This window comes from Capsicum annuum, chromosome 10 (genome assembly GCF_002878395.1).
Source record: "Capsicum annuum cultivar UCD-10X-F1 chromosome 10, UCD10Xv1.1, whole genome shotgun sequence".
Lineage (NCBI taxonomy): Eukaryota > Viridiplantae > Streptophyta > Magnoliopsida > Solanales > Solanaceae > Capsicum > Capsicum annuum.
This window is the reverse complement of record NC_061120.1, coordinates 166,856,437-166,877,298: the sequence shown is the minus strand read 5'-3', so window position 1 is coordinate 166,877,298 and position 20,862 is coordinate 166,856,437. Positions and strand designations below refer to the sequence as shown.

Genomic DNA, 20,862 nt, shown 5'->3' with positions numbered 1-20,862 from the left:
GTCATTGTACTATAATTTTGATGTTTTCTAGAACTTCAATTTTAAATCATATAAAATACATATGCTTTCCTCAACTTTCAAGTTTTGTATTATTTTAGCTCCGGATTTATGTCTTGTTATTTTCTATAACATATTTCTTAATATTTGCATTCTCGGATTTTAGATATAGTTTTTTCATGATATTGCTTATAAGCATGTTTTAAGTGTTGTTCATGATTATTCAATATTTCACATGCTTCGTATATTTAAAATACTGACTACATATTTTCCTAGCTTCTACATTGTTTCAAAATCTAGATTCCAATGCTATCTCACGGGATCATGATCAAATCGACCATTTCTCCATCCAGTAAGTGATGAGTTATCTTTATTCAAGGACTATAATTAATTAGTAGTTTGAGTCTTTTCTTTAGCTCATATGTATTGATCATAGAGATAGTTGGGGTCATGTCTCGGTTAACTTTATTCAGTATTAGTAGAGGCTTCATAGGCTGCCGATTAGTATGATGTGTTTAGTTATAGTTTATCTTGTCACAGTTGTTGTATTTTATTGAATAAGTTAGCTCATGATATTTGCTTCTGCTTAGTACTTCTAGTTTTATATGTTTTATTTAGTTGCTCATGAAATATACTAATATCATGGATTAGCTTGGAATTATTTGTGATTCTAAGAACCGTATTATATCGAGGGGGTAGTCTCAGATTGTAACAAATAGATTGTCACTTCATAACAAAAAAGATTCAACAAAGCCTAATAAATACTGAGTATGTTTCAACTCATGACCAACCTCCTGGTGCTCTAACCACGAGCCTTGACAAACTTCAACATGATTACTTCATTTCCAAAATTGGTCTTGCCAACGTCCTTGCAGCACCAAATTTAAAGGGGAGTGTTGATGGAATACACTAGATGTATAGGTCACATTCAATATCATGTATGGAAGCATCTAAAAAAATTTAGTTAGTCAAGTTAGTTGAAGTAGTTAGTTGGAAGTTAGAGTAGTTAATTCACTATATATACTCCTAAGTTGTATCAATTTCAACACAAGTAATACTACAGTAATCATATTACTCTACTCTCTTCTTTTTTTTTCTCCTCTTCTGAATTCTCTCTTCTTCCTACATTACTTCTTCATCTATGAACTACATTGCTTACTAATCTCATCAGTTTTAGTTACATAAAAGCATTTTCTAACGTTTTACTTTGTTTTACTTTTTTCATAGTGTAGGTGAATTTCCCTAGGGGAGTATGTCATGTGTAAGCAATGAGTAGTAGCTTTTGAGCTGTCCAGCCTATAAATCTCGGACAGATCAAATAAATTTTGGCAGATTTTGCTACCCATAAGTTCATAGTGTCATGCTATCCAAAAGTTCATAGTGTCATTGCCGATAAGTGCGTTTTTCATCCATAATTGACGGCGCTTGACAACTTCTTGTTTGGTCCGCATTCATTGAACATAAAAAAGTTTATTTTGAAAATGACATACAAATAAACCTATTTTAGGTAGTGTAAAAGATATTTTCTCTATCCAATAATACTTATTCATTCTACTATTTCCTCTGTTTCATATTAGCTAGCCCTCTTACTAAAAATATTTGTTTCAGTTTAGTTATCCAAGTTCTAAAATCAAGAGAAGTTTATTGTATTTTGTCAATACTATCTCTATCATTAAATGACTATGTAAAGTGTAAATATACAAATTTATATTTTCAATGTATAATTAATAGGGTTACTTTACTAAAATAAGCCTCTATTAAATATTTTCTTAAGGGGAGTGCCAAGTCAGTAAGGGCCAACTAAAATAAAACGGAGGTAGTATAAATAAATGTTATACTTGTCCAAAAATCAGAGGGCAATTTGCCCTTTCCTGCCCATTTGCCCTTTGCTATTAAATACTATTTAATATTTAATATATTTTTCAAGATATTAAATTTATTATAAATCAAAGGTTAATACTGTAGCACCCCGTAAGGTCATGCATGTTCATAGTAGGTCTTCTATGTATTTTAGGTTCAGGAGAAGTCTCTAACACTTAGTTGAATTGAAAATTCTTCTTTCGACCAAGTTCTAGTATGAGATTCTTTTTTAGTTGATTTCAAACAATCATAACTCCTTGAATGTGAAGAGTTTTATAGCTAAAATCTCACCAAATTAAGGTCTTCGGATCTTCTTTTCAATGCTACTAATTGTTCGTTAATCCAATATCGGAGAAATAGATTATGCTCATTTTAATCACCACGACTTTAATCACCAAATAAGTGTTGCTTTATCAGAATAAACATTGTTAATCTTTCTTGAACTCCTTTCTCCCACAAAGAAATGTGTGAGTAAATAGAAAAACGGGTTTTCAAGTCCAAAGCTCCAAAGGTTTCAAATTCAAGATTTTCTATTCGCAAATTCATCTAATCTCAGGTATGTTGGACTTCAATGGGGTATTTTGCTCTTCTCCATGTCCAAAACTTTAGAATTTGATTATAAATTGCAAAATAATAGTTAGGGTTACAAGCTCATAATTTAATCTTTATGTTATTTAAATAAGATAATTTATTTTAAAGTGTTTATTGATATTTTAGCCTTTACGAACTTCAAAATGATTTCTGTGAATAGAAAAGCTTTAGTTATCCTTTCTATTTATTATGATATGTACTTGCACATAATGCTTGAGATTTATATATAAATCTTGAAACTAGAACCATAATGTTATTACATCTTCAAAAAAAAATTTAGTAAAGTTCCAATTTACTGAGCATATGATTATAAGAATTGTTTTGAGGGATTATTTACTACTGAGCGAATATGGATCTAGCAAACCCTAATCTTAAAAATACGTGCTATCATAGGATTTTGTTTCACCGAAATGTCAGTTGATCATTAGCCTAAAAGACTCATTTAATGGATCCACATATATAAATAGATAGGTCATATACTTTGGCAAAGTATAGGGCGACCCTTCCAACCGGGCTAGACGTTGGACATCATTAGCTCGAGTGATGTATGTTGGTTATAAGAAACTCCAACTTAAAGAATTTTTTTTATGTTGCGTTGATAACCTTTGGACACAATTATCTTATGTAGTTTGATAGTATGATTTCTGATATGTATTTCCTTCGAAAGTTTTATTGTGATTTTAGCTAAACTGTGTTGTGTTATTAAATATTATTCCTACATACTCAGTACATTCAGACATACTGATTGAATACTTTTGCCTACATTTTTCACATGATGTAGATATTAATGACTAAGCTTAGACTCGTAGCTAGTTGTTACCGGCTCAACTTCTAGTAGTGGTGAGCCCTCATCGTTCGGAGATTTAATTAGTTGCTTTCTTTTCATTATAACTTTAGACATTGTTTTATGGCTAGTTGGGAGTCTTACCTCGACAATTATAATATTCAGTTATTAGAGAATTGCAAAACATTAGAGTATGGTTATGTTGGCCCCTTCGGGCTTAGTACGTGGTTCTATTTGAGTTTCAGGAATATTTAGAACTCTCCTTTTTTTCACATTAGAGCTTCCACTTAAGCTTATTATGTTATGCTTAGTATGCTATGTCAATGTTGGGTTCAAAATCGAGAGGGCTTCATGCGGAAGTTAATAGTTGCAAAGTATTTGAGACGATAAGTAAGATGACAAAAAAAACATACTAAAACATAATACTATTGATGTGATCGGTCAATTGGCCTACATATTAAAAACCTAATCCCCCTAAATAAAACTTTTAAACGACTACATTGTGGATGTTATTGTGTTATGGTATGAGAAAGAGGTCTTCTATTTATAGATGTCCAAAAATCTTTTCTCCAAAAAAGAGGTTTGTCAAATATGAAAAAGTTTTATATTTTCCTTTTAGAAAAAGTAAAAGTAATTATAGTCTTACTTTTATTTTCCTTCTAAGAAAAGTAAAACTTAAATTTGGTAAGAAAATTAGGGCAAAAATCCTAACAAATCTCCCCCTTTTGGCTTGGTTTTCTTCACTTGATCTGCCTTCTTCACATGATCTTCATATATCACTGTTGTTTACCATGATTAAAAGTTGATATGGGTTTAAAATTGGAGCCCTATGCGTTAAAAATAAAAACATGGGTTGATATTATTGGAGCCCTGTGTTATAAGTAAACAGGGTAGAAAGTGAAGCCTTGTACTTTAAAAGTGAGCACAGGTTAATAGTGGAGCCCATGCGTTAAAAGTATATGCACGAGTTGAAGGAGCCCAAGTGTTGAAAATAAGCAGGGGTTGAAAGTTGGTGCTCATAAGTATTGGTTGAAAATTTATTTTAAAGATAGAGCAGCAGGATTGTTGAAACTATGGTTGAAATTTCCACATGTAGTTTTTTTTATCTTTTTTGAACTTTTGTTTTTGAAACTATGGTCAATTTTGTATAGAGAAAGAATCTATTATGAGGTTCAACCCAAAGAAGATCAGATCATTTGTCAATTTTGAAAGCATTAGAAACTCTAGTCAAGAGTCCAAAAGAAGATGCATAGATAGGACTTTAATAATTTCAGTTATTTTTTTAACTTGTAATTCTATTTTTTATGTAATGACAGAGCTGCGTACCGGAGCCTTGACAGGGCCTCACTCGACTCTCCAACTCGATATAGTCCCCCTCTTTGTCAATTCTGTAACTATATGTGTTTTGACTCTCATACAACTTGGGATAAGAAGGATGCCCAAAATCAAGACTTGGTTGCCCTCCTTCCTTCTGCTTTATTCTTTTGAATAATGATTGGGATAAAATTCTATCTCGTTGTCTACTTATTTATCTGGAAACACTTTGTGTTTACATCCAAAGAAGGGCATGATGTAGACACGTAATTTTGTCCCTCCTGAAAACCGAATTTACCCATTTATACTTACTTTATAATGCACCCCACCTCATTCAGTAATTCTTTCATGAAAAGCCAAAAATAACCAAATTTCTAACAACTTTGATACCTCACCCTAACAAAAAAACTTCCTACCCCACCCCACCCCTACCTCTAACCACATACCCCTTAACCTCCCTAAGTTCATATTTTTTTGACCTTCTCTTTCAACATATACAATACACCATCCCACTACAGAAATACATATACCATCATTCTCACAAGATACACAATAACAATTCACACACACAGAGACTTCATTTTTTATCGAACAACAACTACATACACAACAATAGATACACAAAAAATGCACATATATATACAAACACTCCGATTGACCAAAATCTACAAAAAATCTCACTAATTTTTACCGTTAAAAACTTGTACCAGTAACACCCACATCTCTGTTGATGCACCATGTTGGAGATTAGATTGGACGAGAGAACGGAGGGATTTTGAGTAAGATTTGAGCAAGAAAGGAAAGAAAAGGCGAGAAAGGGAGAGAAAGCTGACAAAAATTGAATTTTCTGATAATTTCTCTTAGGAAAACTCTATAGTCATGTTAACCCAACCTATTTTTCTCCAATTTTTGACATCACTGAACTTGCCGAAGGTCCGATAAAGTGAGAAATAGTAAATCATCTCCTAAAATCTACTAAAAAGGATACCAGCCCCATCCTCCTTTTTGATTAAGTCATCACCGAAAATAACAAAAATCGATCATTTGAGTATTATTCCAGGGAGATTCCGTCGAAAATTACATATTTATCTCTTGGTTTTATGATTCTATTTGGGGTTAGCGAAAAGAAATAGTGAAGGCTAATCAGATACCGAGGTTGGGTTTATCGCATTGAGTTCCTATCCAAAAATTCAATCGCGATTCTAGTCGGAAGGAGCAATTTTAATTGAAAGCGACATTAAGGTCCATTTCTTATCTCATTTCTCGAGTAATTTTAAATTTTGATACTTTGTGTGGCGAATTGATAATGTATGGATCTTGCTTTATTTGATTTGGTGCTGTTCGGATCATAGATATAGATTAATTGATCAATCGTTTGGTTGAGAATGACTTGAATTCGTTTGAAGTAAATGAAATTGGGGCGGGAATTGAAAATTGAGATGTGAATATTGGCTTATGTCGATTCATTGATGGTTATTTTATTTGAAATGGATGTTAATTTTGACAAACTCGATAGTATCATGTTTTTGGTCAAAATCGACAGGCAAATTTTAGGTTTTGGGGGAGGTAACTTGTAGAATTTTATATCATCAAATGTGTAAATGTCTGTGTTGAGTGGTTTTTTCATTTTTATCATATTTCATCAAATGTATTCATTGGTCGGAGAATACCCCGAGGTCACATTATACTTATTTGTCAGGGAATGCTCTGAAGTATCGTGTACACAAAGGAGGCTAGTGATCAAGGCTCGAGGCATCGGGTAAAGCATAGCTAGGATAATTAGAATAGTTTAGGTTTCATTTCAACAATTTTATTTTGATTTATTATAAATTGGACTGGACATTATTTTTGGATTTTTTATTGTTTTTGGTTGTTTGTTTTCTTGTTTGTGTGTTTAGTTTGATTTATGCATTTCATAGTGTCGTACTAGCCGATATACTCCACAAAGTGATCGTGGTCGAACCATGAGATCGAGAGGTCCTAATACCCTCCCTTCGGTCAACAGAATTTCTCAACTGGAATCTCTGCTCGTGGATCAGTTTTAAAAAGTCAAATCATTTTGAAAAAGAATTTCCAACGGTGACTTGGCACACCTGATTTATTTCAAGTGGCGACTCTGAGTTCAAATGAAAAAGAATCCTTTTCGAAATAAATGCTATCTTTTATCACTTAATAATAAAAATCCTTTCAAACTTAAAATTAATTCTTTTTGGTTAAAAAAAGGGTGTGACAGTTCTATTTTTTTCTTTCCTCTACAATGTTAGATGCAAAAGAATAAGGAGGAGGAGTTTCATGAATTATACCCAATGATCTAACAAAAGAATTAAACTCATTAGACTCATATTCACGGCCTCTATCACTTTAAATTCTGTTTATTTTTCTACCAAATTGATTTTCAATTACATGGAGAAAAGTTTTAGAATTCTTAAAACTATCACTTTTATTTTTCATCGAGTTAACATATGTAAATTTAAAAAAATCATCAATGGAAGTGATAAAATATCTATTTTTTCTACGAGTTAAAATTCTTCTAAGTTCACAAATATTAGTATGAACTAATTCTAATAAATCAGTTTTCTTTCAACTTAAAAATGAGGCCATTAGGTGATTTCGGCTTTACTACAAGTCTTGCCTTTTTTAAAATTCTTTTTGATCATTGAAACTAATCTTAAATTACTCATGATTCTCACATAACGATCATTAATAGGACACAAATGAGCATGCCAAAAATTAGTAGAAAAAAGCATATAAATAAAAGTAGATGTTTTATTCATTTTAAAATTCAACTTGAACATTTCTGTCATCACATCACAAGCATTTCCTTTTTCCACAAAAATATTACTTTTCATAATTCCATATTAGTTAGATTCAATAGTTTGTTTGAAACCTGCTTTATTAAGAAAAAAATTAGACATCAATTTTTTTCTTATGAAAGAAATATAAAGTACATTTGTTAATATTAATACCCTTCCAGAAGTAAATCTCAACTTGGCATATCTCTTTTCAAGCACTTGAATTGTGTGAGAATCTCCAAGCATAATGGTTTTGGGATCCTCAAAAGGGGTATAAATATTAAACTAGTCTTTGTCATAACAGACATGATGGTTTGCACCAGAGTTAGCCCACCATCCACCAACATTCTCTACCATGTTTATGTATGTTATCACCGCCACAAATAATTCTACAATAATGTTTACCTGAGGTGTAGGCCCATGTTTTCAAAATGTATGAAATAGAGCAATATGCCCACTCCTTCCACAGACAAAGCACGGTTCTTTTTCTTGAACATCTTAATTTTTTTCTTGATTATTTCCACCATTATTGTCCTTGAGATGTCTACCATTATTTTTCTTAAATTTTTTCTTCTTAGGCTTCAAAAAGTATTTTTGTCAATTTCTGGAGCAACATTATTTGAAGTAGTTAAATTTAAATTTGATGTGATGTTGTTCTATTCTGTTTGCAAAAGTGCATCTTAGCCCCTTGCTTCTTCTTTCATGCGGATTCTCATTATCAAAGTCTCAAGAGATCCTTTTGCTTGGCGCATGATTTTTTGAAATTCCTTCCAATAAGGTGAAAATTTATCTATTACGCCACAAACAATAAGGTTATCTCCAATTTTGACTTCCTCGAATCTGAGCTCTCTAGAAGTTCTGAGCTTAGTCTACCACTGACTTGTTGTCCATCATTTGAAAACAAAAAATTGCTAGCCATAATTTTTTTGCTCGGCCTCCACAGTGTCATATTTACTTTGCAATGTTTTTTCAAATTTTCTTTGCACCAGAGTAAGTTCTATCATAATAATCATAAAAATTATTAGATAGACAATTAAGAAGAAAATACCGACATTTGTAGGATTCACCACCGTACTTTTCAATTTTCTCTTAAAGACAAATAAGTTCTTCATCATTCTTGGAAGAACTATCTACTTTATTGGGATTCTTCTTAGTTAACACACAAGCCTTCCACCTTTTGAAATGAGCACCGTTGAATAGAAATGGTTTATCAAGATCTCCCATCTTGACACCCATGTATTTTCAATTGTTGTCATTGAAATTTGTAAAATTATAATAAAATTACAACTGAAAAATTACAAATGAAGAAAAAAAATCTTCTTCTTGGCTAAGGTGCGAATATCTCGCTTTCTTTAAGGAGATTCACTCCCACTGTAGCAAATGATTTCAACTGGTCCAGCAGTAATCTTTTTGACTTGTCCCCTCTAGGATACAAAAACTTTCTCACAAAGAACAACTCAAATTCTGGACTAGAGTTGAGTTCAAACTCCATAAAAAGAACACACCCCTTCAACTAATAAACTCTTTTGTCTAACTATTATTAACTCTATATTTTTTTGTACTTAGAAAAAATATGCAAGACCATCACTATAGGTGAGGAAATCTTCGTGCAATGAATAGGAAGAAGTAGTGAGAAGATCAATGTTCAATAAGTTACAAAAGTTATAAGATATAATGAGGGAATAAAGAATATTGGGTGGTTACATAAATCTCAAGAGAAATATAAGAGAAATATATGGTGATCAAATTCATCCACCACTAACCATGAAACAACATTCCTTAATGATGAATTACATGGAGCAAAATCCAAGTCCATTATGTGACTTAAAAGGCCATAAACTCATTTAGTGTAAATGAGCATAAATGCCTTAGTGAAAAAAGAACTAAATGTTGCAAGGTAATGCTACAAACGGATGAAGTAATGGTATAGTAATAGATAAAACCACTATCTCAAGGCATTAAAATATAATAAAATTAATATTAAAATTAAAAGACCATCATAAAATATTCATCATGATTTTCTTTCTCACTCCTATAACTTTTTCATCAGGAGATTTGATAGAAGACGTTTGCCGAACGTCTACTGACTTCAAATATACATTGATTCTCTTAGAGCGTACCCTAAGAACTCTTGATAAAAAAGGTTTGATACATATTTTACTTCAACGGTGTTTAACAAAATCAAAATGTATTTACAATGAAGTTGCGAGTTTACTAGAGCAAACAACATAACCTGTTCTCAATGGAAAATTATGATGGAGCAATAAAGGACGCTACATCAGCAATCAAATATTTCTATGCAAATGATTTTGTTTTTATGATGAGTTCTGTTGGTGCTATTACGACTGATCCAGATACTTGTGAAGAATCTAAACTGCCTGTTAGAACAGCCCCAGTAAAATCAGAAAGTACGGTTTGATGAATTTTGTTGGTTTACTATTGAGTTTGCTAAAGCAATTCAAAAATCAATTTGTAATTGACATGCTCATATAAATTTATAAAATATTGTCACACACATCCCTCCCCCTCTTTATAATTGCCTCCATAATTCACAAAGTTTATTGATATATAGTCTAATATATGTTCCCGATTGATTCCCAAACAAGATTTACATCGTTCTAACTTAATATTAGATTAGTTTATGTTTTTATATCATTTACACAATCAACTTAGTAAATTCATAAGCATCTATATATATATAGATGCGTACTTCTATTGAAGTTGGTGGAATAGAATTTTGATGCCAAATTTTTACGCGTTGCACTTTTTGGGGGTCAAAATTTGTCATTACAGCGTACTTACGAGAGTCTGATATTCTGATTGATTTTGTTTGACACTGTCAGTCGTGTGGTTTCAAGACACATTCCAAATCAGATAATAAAAACTCCTAAACTATAATAGAGAGTTTTGCTTTTCGAAGGTAAAGGCGGCTCAACCAATTTTGTGGCCTAAAGTTGAATCATAATGAGAGACCTTAAATATTTTTAGAGACCTTAAATATAAGCATGTGAAAATAATCAAATCTTTTTAACCGATTGCGTATAGTAAAAAATTATCTTCTATTTGTATCAATGTGTCCTACACACTTTTAATTTAAAACGTAAATCAAAACTATTAATATCTAATTAGCATTATGTTTTAAGAAACTTTCGTGATTAATATAATAATTTTTTCATTTTCCTATCACCCGGTGATCTTAATTTTTACACCAAATAAAAAATTTAAAATATCTTTCAGATACTTTGATTTTTCAAATTTCTTTTATAGTTTTCTTTTATTTTTAGTTTAAATAGTATTTATTTATTTTAAAATTTTCTAAATTTATTATTGTTATTCAAAAATGGGGCCCCAAAAAATTAGGGGGCTAAAGCCGTTGCTTCATTGGCTTTATCCAAGAGCCGACTTTGTAATCTAATTCAAGTTATATATTAAAGGAAAAACGGGTCATATTTATCCCTCTATTAGTGAAAAAGGTTTGATAATGCTATTTGTGATCGATTCATATGTACCTTTTATACTTCCTCAATTCTAATACAAATGAATTTCTGATACTTTTTTATGGTTCAAAATAAATAAATTTTCTAAGTTCAAAGATGTATAAATTATTTCTTCACTTCTTTTTATTGCGGAGTAAATTTCATCCATGATCATTTAATGTTGTATTTATTAAACAAAAGTCATTTTTTTCTTTCATTCATTACACAAAGGTCATTTTACTTTGCTCCAACCATCACAAAAGTCACTATGACCGGATTTTACAATAATTCCACCGAAAATTGATGTGTGAATCTTAATTAGTTCGTAATTTTAAGTTAAAAAAATATAATATATCACTCATATCTTGACCTTTTTAATATGTGCCCAACCAAATTTTCCTTGTTGATTATATAATGAAAGAATACCAATTTCTTAATAGATTAGGCTATCTAATGAAGACTATTTCCATAAAAAAGAATTTGGTTGATTTTTTATGAAATATTTCATAATATTGTATTCGTCTGCCATAAATGTGCATCAAAACAGAGTAATAAATAAGATAAATTCTTCAAAATACATAAAATAGAAATACATGTATAATATTATTATTTTTAATTCTTTGAAGATAGATCAACATGCGAAAGATAGTTTTAATATAAAACCTTTTTAATTTTGTCAGCGAATAAGAATTATCGAAATTTGTACAAATATTGTTATTGACAGTTGTGTTAATAAAAGTCATAAAATATAAGTAATTTAATAGATAAAATAAATTATTAGATATTTAATTTATATATTTATCAATTGAATTAATTAAACAATATGTAATTTATCAGAAACAAAATATTATAATAAAAATTTCTAAGAGAACTAATCAATTAGTCAAACAATTAAAAGCACAAAGACAAACTCAATAAATAGAGTAGTTCATCATCTTATTATTATATGCCGAATGCAAAGGCCCAAGTGGAAAGAAAAGAAATGTATGAAAAAAAATAATTCTATCAACTATATGTCACAATTTAAGAGGGAGAAAAGTAATTTTATCAACAACATGTCACAATTTTAGAGGGGAAAAGTAAATTTATCAACTACATGTCACAGTTTTAGATGAGAAAAGTAATTTATCAACATGTCACAATTTTAGAGGATTTTTAAAAGATTAAAATGACCATAATCTTATCAACTACATGGCATAATTTTTGAGAAAAGAAATAATTTACCAACACGTCTCAATTTTAAAGGATTTTAAGAAAATTAAGATTACCATAGTGTCATTGTGAAGACTACCAAAGTTTAGTATCCTCCCTTATAGTCGGTGACAGACCCAGGATTTAAGGATAGTGGGTGCTTAAAAAATTTTAAAACTGAAAAAAATAAAAAAATAACCTCAATAAGGTTTGAACTCAAGGCCTCCTCCCAATGAAGCACCTTAAGACCAACCCAAATGTCAATGCACCCAATAAACTTTTTATTATAGTGGGTGCTTTTATATAATTTATACCTATTTTTATATATTTTCTATGTAATTTTACCTATTTCACGTCGAGTTTGGTGGGTACCGGAGCACCCCAAATTTCTACATAGGTCCGCTACTGCTTATAGTATAATTTTAGTTTCATAAAAATATTAACTAATTTTTTTTTAATGAAAATAGTCTTGACAAGTAGTCTAATCTATTAAGAAATTTTGATATTTTTCTATTATATAATCCATAAGAAAAATTGGGTTGGACACAAATAAAAAGGGAAGATATGGGTAATTAATTATATTTTCTTAAATTAAAATTAAGAATTAATTAAGGTTGACACATCATTTTTTCGATGGGATTATTGTAAAATCCGGCCATAGTGAAGGTGGCAGAAATACGGATGTTGCGCTGGATGTGTGGGCTGACTAGAGGGGATAGAGTTCGGAATGAGACTATCCGGGAGAAGGTTGGTGTGACTCCAGTGGAGTGCAAGATGCGGGAAGCCCGATTGACATGGTTCGGACACGTGAAGAGGAGAGGCATGGATGCCCCGGTCCGTAGGTGTGAGAGACTAGCGTTGGATGGTTTTAGGCGGGGTAGGGGTAGGCCGAAGAAGTACTGGGGTGAGGTGATTAGGCGGGACATGGAGCAGTTACAGCTCACCGAGGACATGACCCTAGATAGGAAGGTCTGGAGGACGCGGATTAGGGCAGAGGACTAGGGCCAGTTTGGGTCGCTAGTGTAGGGAATTACTTGGTGGGGGTTTTATGTCTGTTATGATTCTGTGTTCCATGTTTTATTATGAATCTGTGTGCTTTTCTCTGTTTTATATTACTTATGGGTGCCGTATTTATGATATGTAATCTTGTGCTGTGCTTTACTAGGTGTTTGTGTGGTATCTCGTGCCTTGAGCCGGGGGTATATCGGAAACAGCCTTTCCACTTCTTTAGAGGTAGAGTTATGGACTGCGTACATCTTACTCCCCCAGACCCCACTAGGTGGGAATACACTGGGTTTGTTGTTGTTTGTAACTGGGTGTCACATCCCAAAAATTCATTTATTTTTGAATGGGAGGAGTACTATCCATCCACCGATCATGTTATACTATCAGTCCTTGTATGTCCTTTAACATTCTTACACTCTGTTTGGATGGTTTTTATTATTGTTTTATAATGTATCGTATTGTATTGTATCATATTATATTGTATCCTATAGAAAATGATTGTATCTAGTTCATCCTAATACTGGTTATTTCAACAGATCTCATTGACTTTAATAGTTTTTTGTATTTAAAAGATGATCAATAGATTATAGTCGATTTCAATTCGATAGGTCACCTTAGGTTCATGATTCTCAAATTACTGCCCTCGCATGTAAGAGGTGAAATGCAGATGTTCTGTTTCGAGAAATAGTTATTATCCGACCTCTAGATCCGCACCCTGCAGATCGGGTACCCGACTCCAAGCATCATAGATATTGGTTTTACTTTGCAGATAATAGGCATTTGAGTACAGAGGAGGAGTCATTTACAAAGCAAATATTGAAATCCCAAATCAAGAACTTGATTACATAAGAATGACCAAAAACTGAAAACAAAAGATTATTTGTAGTTTGTATTCCCTTAACACTGGAATACAACTGATTAACATAATATTCAACAGTTCAGTCACATTCTATAGCTACCCTCACAAAGTGCCTCAAAAAAGTTGAAATAAAATACATTACCACTCCGGGAAGTTGAATCATTGAAGACTTCAGCAACAGGATGATTAATATGTCGCGCTTTTTTCCCCTGCATCCATACAATAAATGAAATGTTTTAGAGATTTTCTCCTATCTTCAAGGCTATTATTAAAGCTTTTGAAATGCAAAATCCTAACCTCTTGTTTAGACTTTGGGATAGATGAAGATTCTTAGAAAGCTCCAGTGTTGATGGCATCGGCGTTAGCATCTCCGAGTGCTGCCTCTTTAAGGTAGGTTTCAGCCAACTGAACTCTCTTGACATTCTCTTGCTCTTTAACAAGCATGTTACCATACTCAAGGAGCTTCTCAAGGGTCATTTTTGGTTGCTCAAAAGTTGGGGGACCATCTCTAGAGTTCAAAAGTTTTTCCCCAACGGCTTCAATTCCAGTTCCTGAAACCCATTTCCTCACTTCATCATCATATACTCGTGCCCTCAGAGCACCGAAGAAATCTGTTATCACAACAAAAAAGATACACGTCAGTTATCATCAAGAAGGACTTTTAGAGAAAAAATTTCACATTTGAATTCTTGAGCGTCTGTACCAATAGATTGTCCAGGGAAGCTATCGACAATCTTAACAACAGCTTCATCAGGCACATTGTCAGTTCTGAAAATACCCTTGCAAACACCAATTCTATCCTCCCTAGTTGGTGCCCAGTAGAACTTCTCCATACGACCATCACGGATAAGAGGAGCATACAATGTGGAGAAATCGTTACCAGTGACAATAATGGGCACCCTGCAGTTCTCTTGCTTGTTGTACATACCGGGGAGCTGGACATTTGTTGGGTTGTCAGCAATGTTCATGAGGGTGGCATTAACCATCTGGTTGTTGACAGTGTATTGGGTAGTTCCACCCATTCTACCAGCTCCTGCATCGAGATCGTTGATGAAGAGGCAACACATGGTTCCTTTCCTGATGATTTCAGCTGCCTCTCTGTACCTTTGCCTAATCAATTTTGCGGGCTCTCCTGCATTTCCACTTTCCAATTCTCCAGCACTCATCATAATGGGGCTGCAAGTTTTTACCATTCAAGCATAGTGAGTATGAGCGTTGGACTTAAGCTGATTAAAAATAGTTGATAAGCATCAAGTGCTGATATACGAAATACTCACTTAATTCCCATCTTTCTGAAGACAAGTTCACATTGGAAAGATTTACCTTGACCTTTGCCTCCCCAGACACCCAAAATGAGTGGAATCTATAAGAAACAAACACAAAATTTAATTGTTTTAACCACAAAAGACGGCTCGTGTTAACTCAAATATTCAGAAAAGTATTTTTATAACAGACCTTGATGTTGGGTAATTGCAAGAAGTTCTTTGTGATGTGAACAACAAGCTTGTCCATGAAAGCAGGGGCGATGTAGAATCCATCCAACTTGTTGTCCATGCTGTACCTACACAAATCAGGTGAAAATTTTCACTAACAATCAAAACTTCAATAATCAGAAAGGAGTGCCTTTCCAGAAATAGAGTAACTTACTGCTTAAGACCTTGGCTGAGGTATTCGTAGGAATTCATAATGGCGTGGTGAGTACCAGTACCCGTGGGAGCCTGGAAAAGACTGTCAACCATACCCTTACCCCTTGCAATATCCTGTTGGTCATCGGATACATCCGTACCAAGACCCTTCCATCTGTCCCCATCGGTCTGTTTCTTCTCGTCTATTTCTTTTTCTTCAGCTACAATCCTCAAGCTCCTGTTTGAAACCTTGGGGCTGGAAATACCTTTTCCATACACTTTCTTCAAGGATTTTCCAAAGAAGGCTGTGCTTGGAACTGAAGTTCCAGAAACTGAATTGTTCAAACTCAACTGCACCAAGAATGTTTCCTTAGTAAAATCCAACAAATATACTTTATCCGTTTTATTTTACATGACAGTATTTGGCTGGATGAAAGTCTAAGAATGAACCGAAGACTATTGACACATACTATAAGTACCCTTAAAACTTGGTATTCTAAGCATGTCATGACATTTTTATGGCTAATAAAGCCATGGGTGGAGCTAGAGACCAAGGTACAGATTCGGTTGAACCCAATAACCTTGGTCCAAATACTGTATATATCTTAAGAAATTCATTTAATAATTTAGAACTCCATAACTTAAAAAGGCAAGAATCCTGAACCCAAAAATTTCAAATTTTGTCTCCGTTATTGATTTATTAAGAGCAGGTTATTAAAGGTAAAATGGGAAGTTTGAAGTTAATAAGTTTCCAAATATAAAAAGTCGTTCTTTTTGAAACAACTAAACAGAAACGAGTGATATATCAATAAAACAGATGAAATAGAAAAATCTTGAAGAAGGTAATAATTTCTGGCTTCTAGAATCAAAAAATTCTTGTTCTATCTGAAACCTTAGCCCAAGTAGATCCTCCAGTATCCCAAAGTTTCAATCTAAAACACAAATACCCCAAATTTATCCATCAAGTTCTTGTTTTTGACTAGCTTACCACAAAATTCAATAACCCCATCAAATAACTAAAATAAGTGTGCTAATTCTAGTTATTACTCAAAAAAAAAAAAAATAACACGATCAGCTACTATTTTCGCACCTAATTCTTCTTTAGTCATACATAATTTTACAGTATGCTGACACAAGGAGGATAACAGAAGATAAGTTTATAGGTTAACATGGAATTACATATGTTGGCTAGTAACATAAAAATGAGACTGGAATCTTGAACTATATACATAGAACTAAAAGACATGACAATTCAGTACACAAATTGTGTAGGAGAATTGATGAGGAAAAAATAAAACACAGTACCGGTGCTTTGTTGGCAGCTCCAATGGTTGACACTGAGGCAGCCATTCTTGATGACTCAAAAATGATCAAAAAGACTTTGTTGTTCTGCCTTGTAAAATTCAAAAAATTGTTGATGAAAGAATAGTATGGGAAGAGATAGGCTTTATAGTAGTAGTTGTTGTAAGGAGTGTGTGGGAAATAAGTGTAAGAAAAATTATGTGGATTTGGCTTACCATGTCTCAATGGCCACAAGTTGAGGATTGGTTATCTAGGGGGAGATTTGAATGTGACTTGTTAGTTTTGGCATGGGCTTTAATTTTAATTTTTTTTTTTAATTTTTTTTTTTTTCTTGCTTGGTTGAGTGACTAGATTGAGTGACAACAAAATTTGTGTGGCAATCACTGTAATATGAGGTTAGAGTTTGATATGTTCTTTCCTCCATAGATGTAATTTTCACTTTCTTGAATGTTGTTGGTTTCCTCCTGATGGATAAGGAGAAGCTGAGGCTGTTATTGCCCTATCACTTCTAAGAAGTCTAAAAATATGAAAAAATTGGTTTTTTTTTGCTTAATAGGAACAAATTTAGCAATAAAGAGATAATCTTGGGAAAAAATGGCAAATAAGCATTTTTTAATGGGTGAAAAACATTTTCACACCCCAACATTGATTTGAAAATCATTTTTAATGAGTGTAAAACATTCACACTCCAACGTTGATTTGAAAATCAAATTCACTCCTTAACTTGAAACAATAATCGAACTCTTCTTTTATTTTATGTGATGTCCATTTACCCTTTCTATATTAAATATATTTATGTAATATACCTCTTTATATTATATATAATTTATTATTTTAATCTATCTATTTATAACTTTTTATTTAAGTTCATTAAAATTGTAAGTAGAATAATACTTTTATAATATTGTCACAAAATTTAATGTTATTTTTATGATTGTTATTCCAATATTATATGCATTACACATGTGTGAGTGTATGCACATGTATGTACATGCATGTGCGTATATTTTTTTTTTTCTCGCTCTCTTATTCCATGCGTTTTATATTACTTGAACCTTCTTGATATGACACATTTCTTAAGAAAATTTTAGTTAGAGCGTATTTTACTAAACTAACGTTATTAATAATGCTTTGAAACTTTAAATTTGACTACTACTACTCTATGCAGTTATTTAAAAAAAAAATCTCTTGATTTCATAAATCGGACAAGTTTTTAAACATAACTATTTTTAGTATGAGAATCAAGTAATTTCAAATGGTGGGAATATTTTCTATGGTCTATATTGATAAACAAGTTTTGATTTTCAAAAAAGGAGTATTACATAAATTATAGTTAAAAACAATGTAAATTCTAAACAAATACAATTTTTGAAATTTTAATTTTAATTTTAATTTAATTAATTATGCATCAAAATATATTTGTATAGTTATTATTATTTGTTATTTTCATTTGTATAAATAAGATAGAGTTTTGATTATTATTAATAACACTAATTTTTTTATTATGCCAATTTACTTCATTAGAGAATATCATTAGCTTATATACTTATAGTATTTCTCACTATTTTCGCCCAAAAGATAATATTTATGTTTTCATGAGAATTTTGTTACATGAATTTTAAAAAAATAAAAATATCATGATTTTTAAAGAAGAAGAAAATAATTTGATAGTGAAAGGGTATAATAGGTATGTTTGAGATTTTATTAGGATAAAGGAAAAAATTTATTATTGTTCAAATTGAGAGAAGAATTTGATTTTTAAAATAAAGTAGGAGTGAACACGATTTTCACCCAATTTGATTTTTAAAATAAAGTAGGGGTGAACATGATTTTCACCCTTTTTTTTAATTGATAGTAAGTTTTACGCAAAATGACCTTCTGGACCCCTATATTATGTCGGTTTTGTAAGTTGGACACTTCTACTTATATGTTTATCATCTGGACCCTTGAACTCATTAAAAAGACACATGTTGCACTCTTTGACCATTGACCTTACCTATATGGCATTGAAATGGTGACTAGGACAAAGAGAATGTAGTCACTCGCCTAGGAGTGCAAGTGGGGATCAATTTTTCGCTAATTTTAAATAAAGTAATTAAAAAAAATAAAAATAATATTAAAATTTAAAAAAAAATCCTTTTTTTCCTCCATCTTTCTTAATTTAAAAATATTTTTAAAAATAATATTTAAAAAAAGAAAAAACCCTTCCCAACCCCTCCCTCCTACCCCAACCCCTGTCCAGCCCCTCCACACCTACCCCAGTCCCGTCCATGCCCCCACCCTAGCCCAGCCCATCCAGCCTCTCCCCACCCATCCCAGCTACAATATTTGTATAACAAAATCAAGAAAACTATCCCTTTCATTTTCACTCCAATTTCTCACAAATCCATAGTCATTTACACATTTTTCTTTAATTTTCAAGCTAAATTCAACACCCCATCTTTCTCAAATTCCCAAAAAACCTCAAAAATGTGAAAAAGGTAGAGTTTATACTCCATTTCTACATATTTTTTCTTATTTTTTAACCCAAAAAAATCAAATTTTTTAGATGAATTCACCATATGGGGTTTTCCCAGATGAAGTAATTCTTCAGATTCTTGCTAGATTACTTGTTAAATCAGTTTTTAAGATAAAAATTGTATGTAAACTTTGGTATAGATTGATATCTGATAAGTACTTTATAAATCTTTGTAATGAAATTTCAGTTAAAAATTGTATGATTTATGATTCAAAGTTGAAGAAATGGAGAAAGTTTGTGTCAATGCAGGATGAACAGTTTACGCATATGAATAAAAATCAAGTTGTGTTTGTTAATGGAGGGTTACATTGGTCAACGGATAGATGTTCGTGTATGCTTGTTCTTGATTTGAGTAATGATGTTTGGAGGAAAATTCAGTTGCCGAATAAAATTAGTTGTGGTGTTAGGAGTCGGTTATATTTGTTGGAGTTGGATGGGCGATTGTCGGTTATTCTTGTTTTCCAATTTTGGACGAAGAAGAAGACCGCTGGTGGGGGTGAGGGTGGGCGTGGGTGGAGGTGGGGATGGACGAAGAAGAAGACCGCTAATTACAGTTTATTTCTTTTTTTAATTAAAAATATTATTATGATTAGATATATTATTAATGAAATAATTTTAAATGTATATATTAATTTATAGTTAAAAATTTAAATTAGTTGGAGAAGAATTTTAATTATTTGAATGGATTTGATGTTTAATTTGTGAGCGAAAATAAAAATATGATTATTCAAATTTTTCTACAATTATAATTTTTTCTTATTTAATTAAATTAATTTTAATATTTAATCTGTTATTTAGCATTTTAAAAATGACTTAGAATTTAATGTAATACTTTTTTTATTTTTTTATTTTTTTTAAAAATAAAGTAGCAGATATGACAGACGTGGTAGCTGGCGTGGGGAGAGTGTGTTACACTCACCAAAAAAGGATTTAAAATGTTGCTTTTTAGTAGGTTCAGGGGTCCAGATAACAAACATGTAAGTAGAAGTGTCCAACTTACAAAACCGATATAATATAAGGGTCCAGAAGAGCATTTTGCCTGAGTTTTAGCCAGCGTTGCAAAACTATCTTTTGCTAAGCTATTTCTTCTGCAAAAATGAGATTTTGACAAAAAATACACTTAGCGCCTCTTTGGATGGTGGTTTCCTGTTGTATGATATGGTATGGTTTCCAAGGGAACAATGCTTGTTTTGATTGTTTTTAAAAAGTATGGTATGATATGGTATGGTATCTTTTCATGGTTTGGTAACCATGAAATTCCTCATTTTTTAGAACCACTGATTTAGTGGTATCCCATGATTTTCTTATTTCTTTTTTCGATCATACCCTTACTTAATATTTTCTAATCCTATTTTACCCTTTACCTTATATTACTTCCAACCTTATGTTTTTATTTTTATGTTTTTCCTCTGCATTGTTCTTTTTGCGTTTTCTTTGTTCTTCTGTTGTTTCCTCTTCTACACTTTGTTCTCTTTTCATATTGAAGGATGTTCTTGCCCGCGAACAAGTCACTCCCCCCTTCACACGTTTTTGTCATGGGGTTGGTCA

At 32.0% G+C, this 20,862-nt stretch overlaps 1 protein-coding gene across 1 annotated transcript; it reads right to left on the bottom strand.

Annotated features, from left to right (window-relative positions):
- Positions 1–13,794: 13,794 nt before the first annotated feature.
- LOC107843313 (ribulose bisphosphate carboxylase/oxygenase activase 2, chloroplastic) lies at positions 13,795–16,913 on the bottom strand. Its single transcript, NM_001324607.1, is given in 7 exon segments — positions 13,795–14,078; positions 14,167–14,480; positions 14,573–15,045; positions 15,147–15,232; positions 15,325–15,430; positions 15,517–15,845; positions 16,800–16,913. Coding segments are annotated over 6 exon segments (1,320 nt in total). The 5' UTR covers positions 16,845–16,913; the 3' UTR covers positions 13,795–14,078; positions 14,167–14,199.
- Between the last annotated feature and the right edge of the window lie 3,949 nt (positions 16,914–20,862).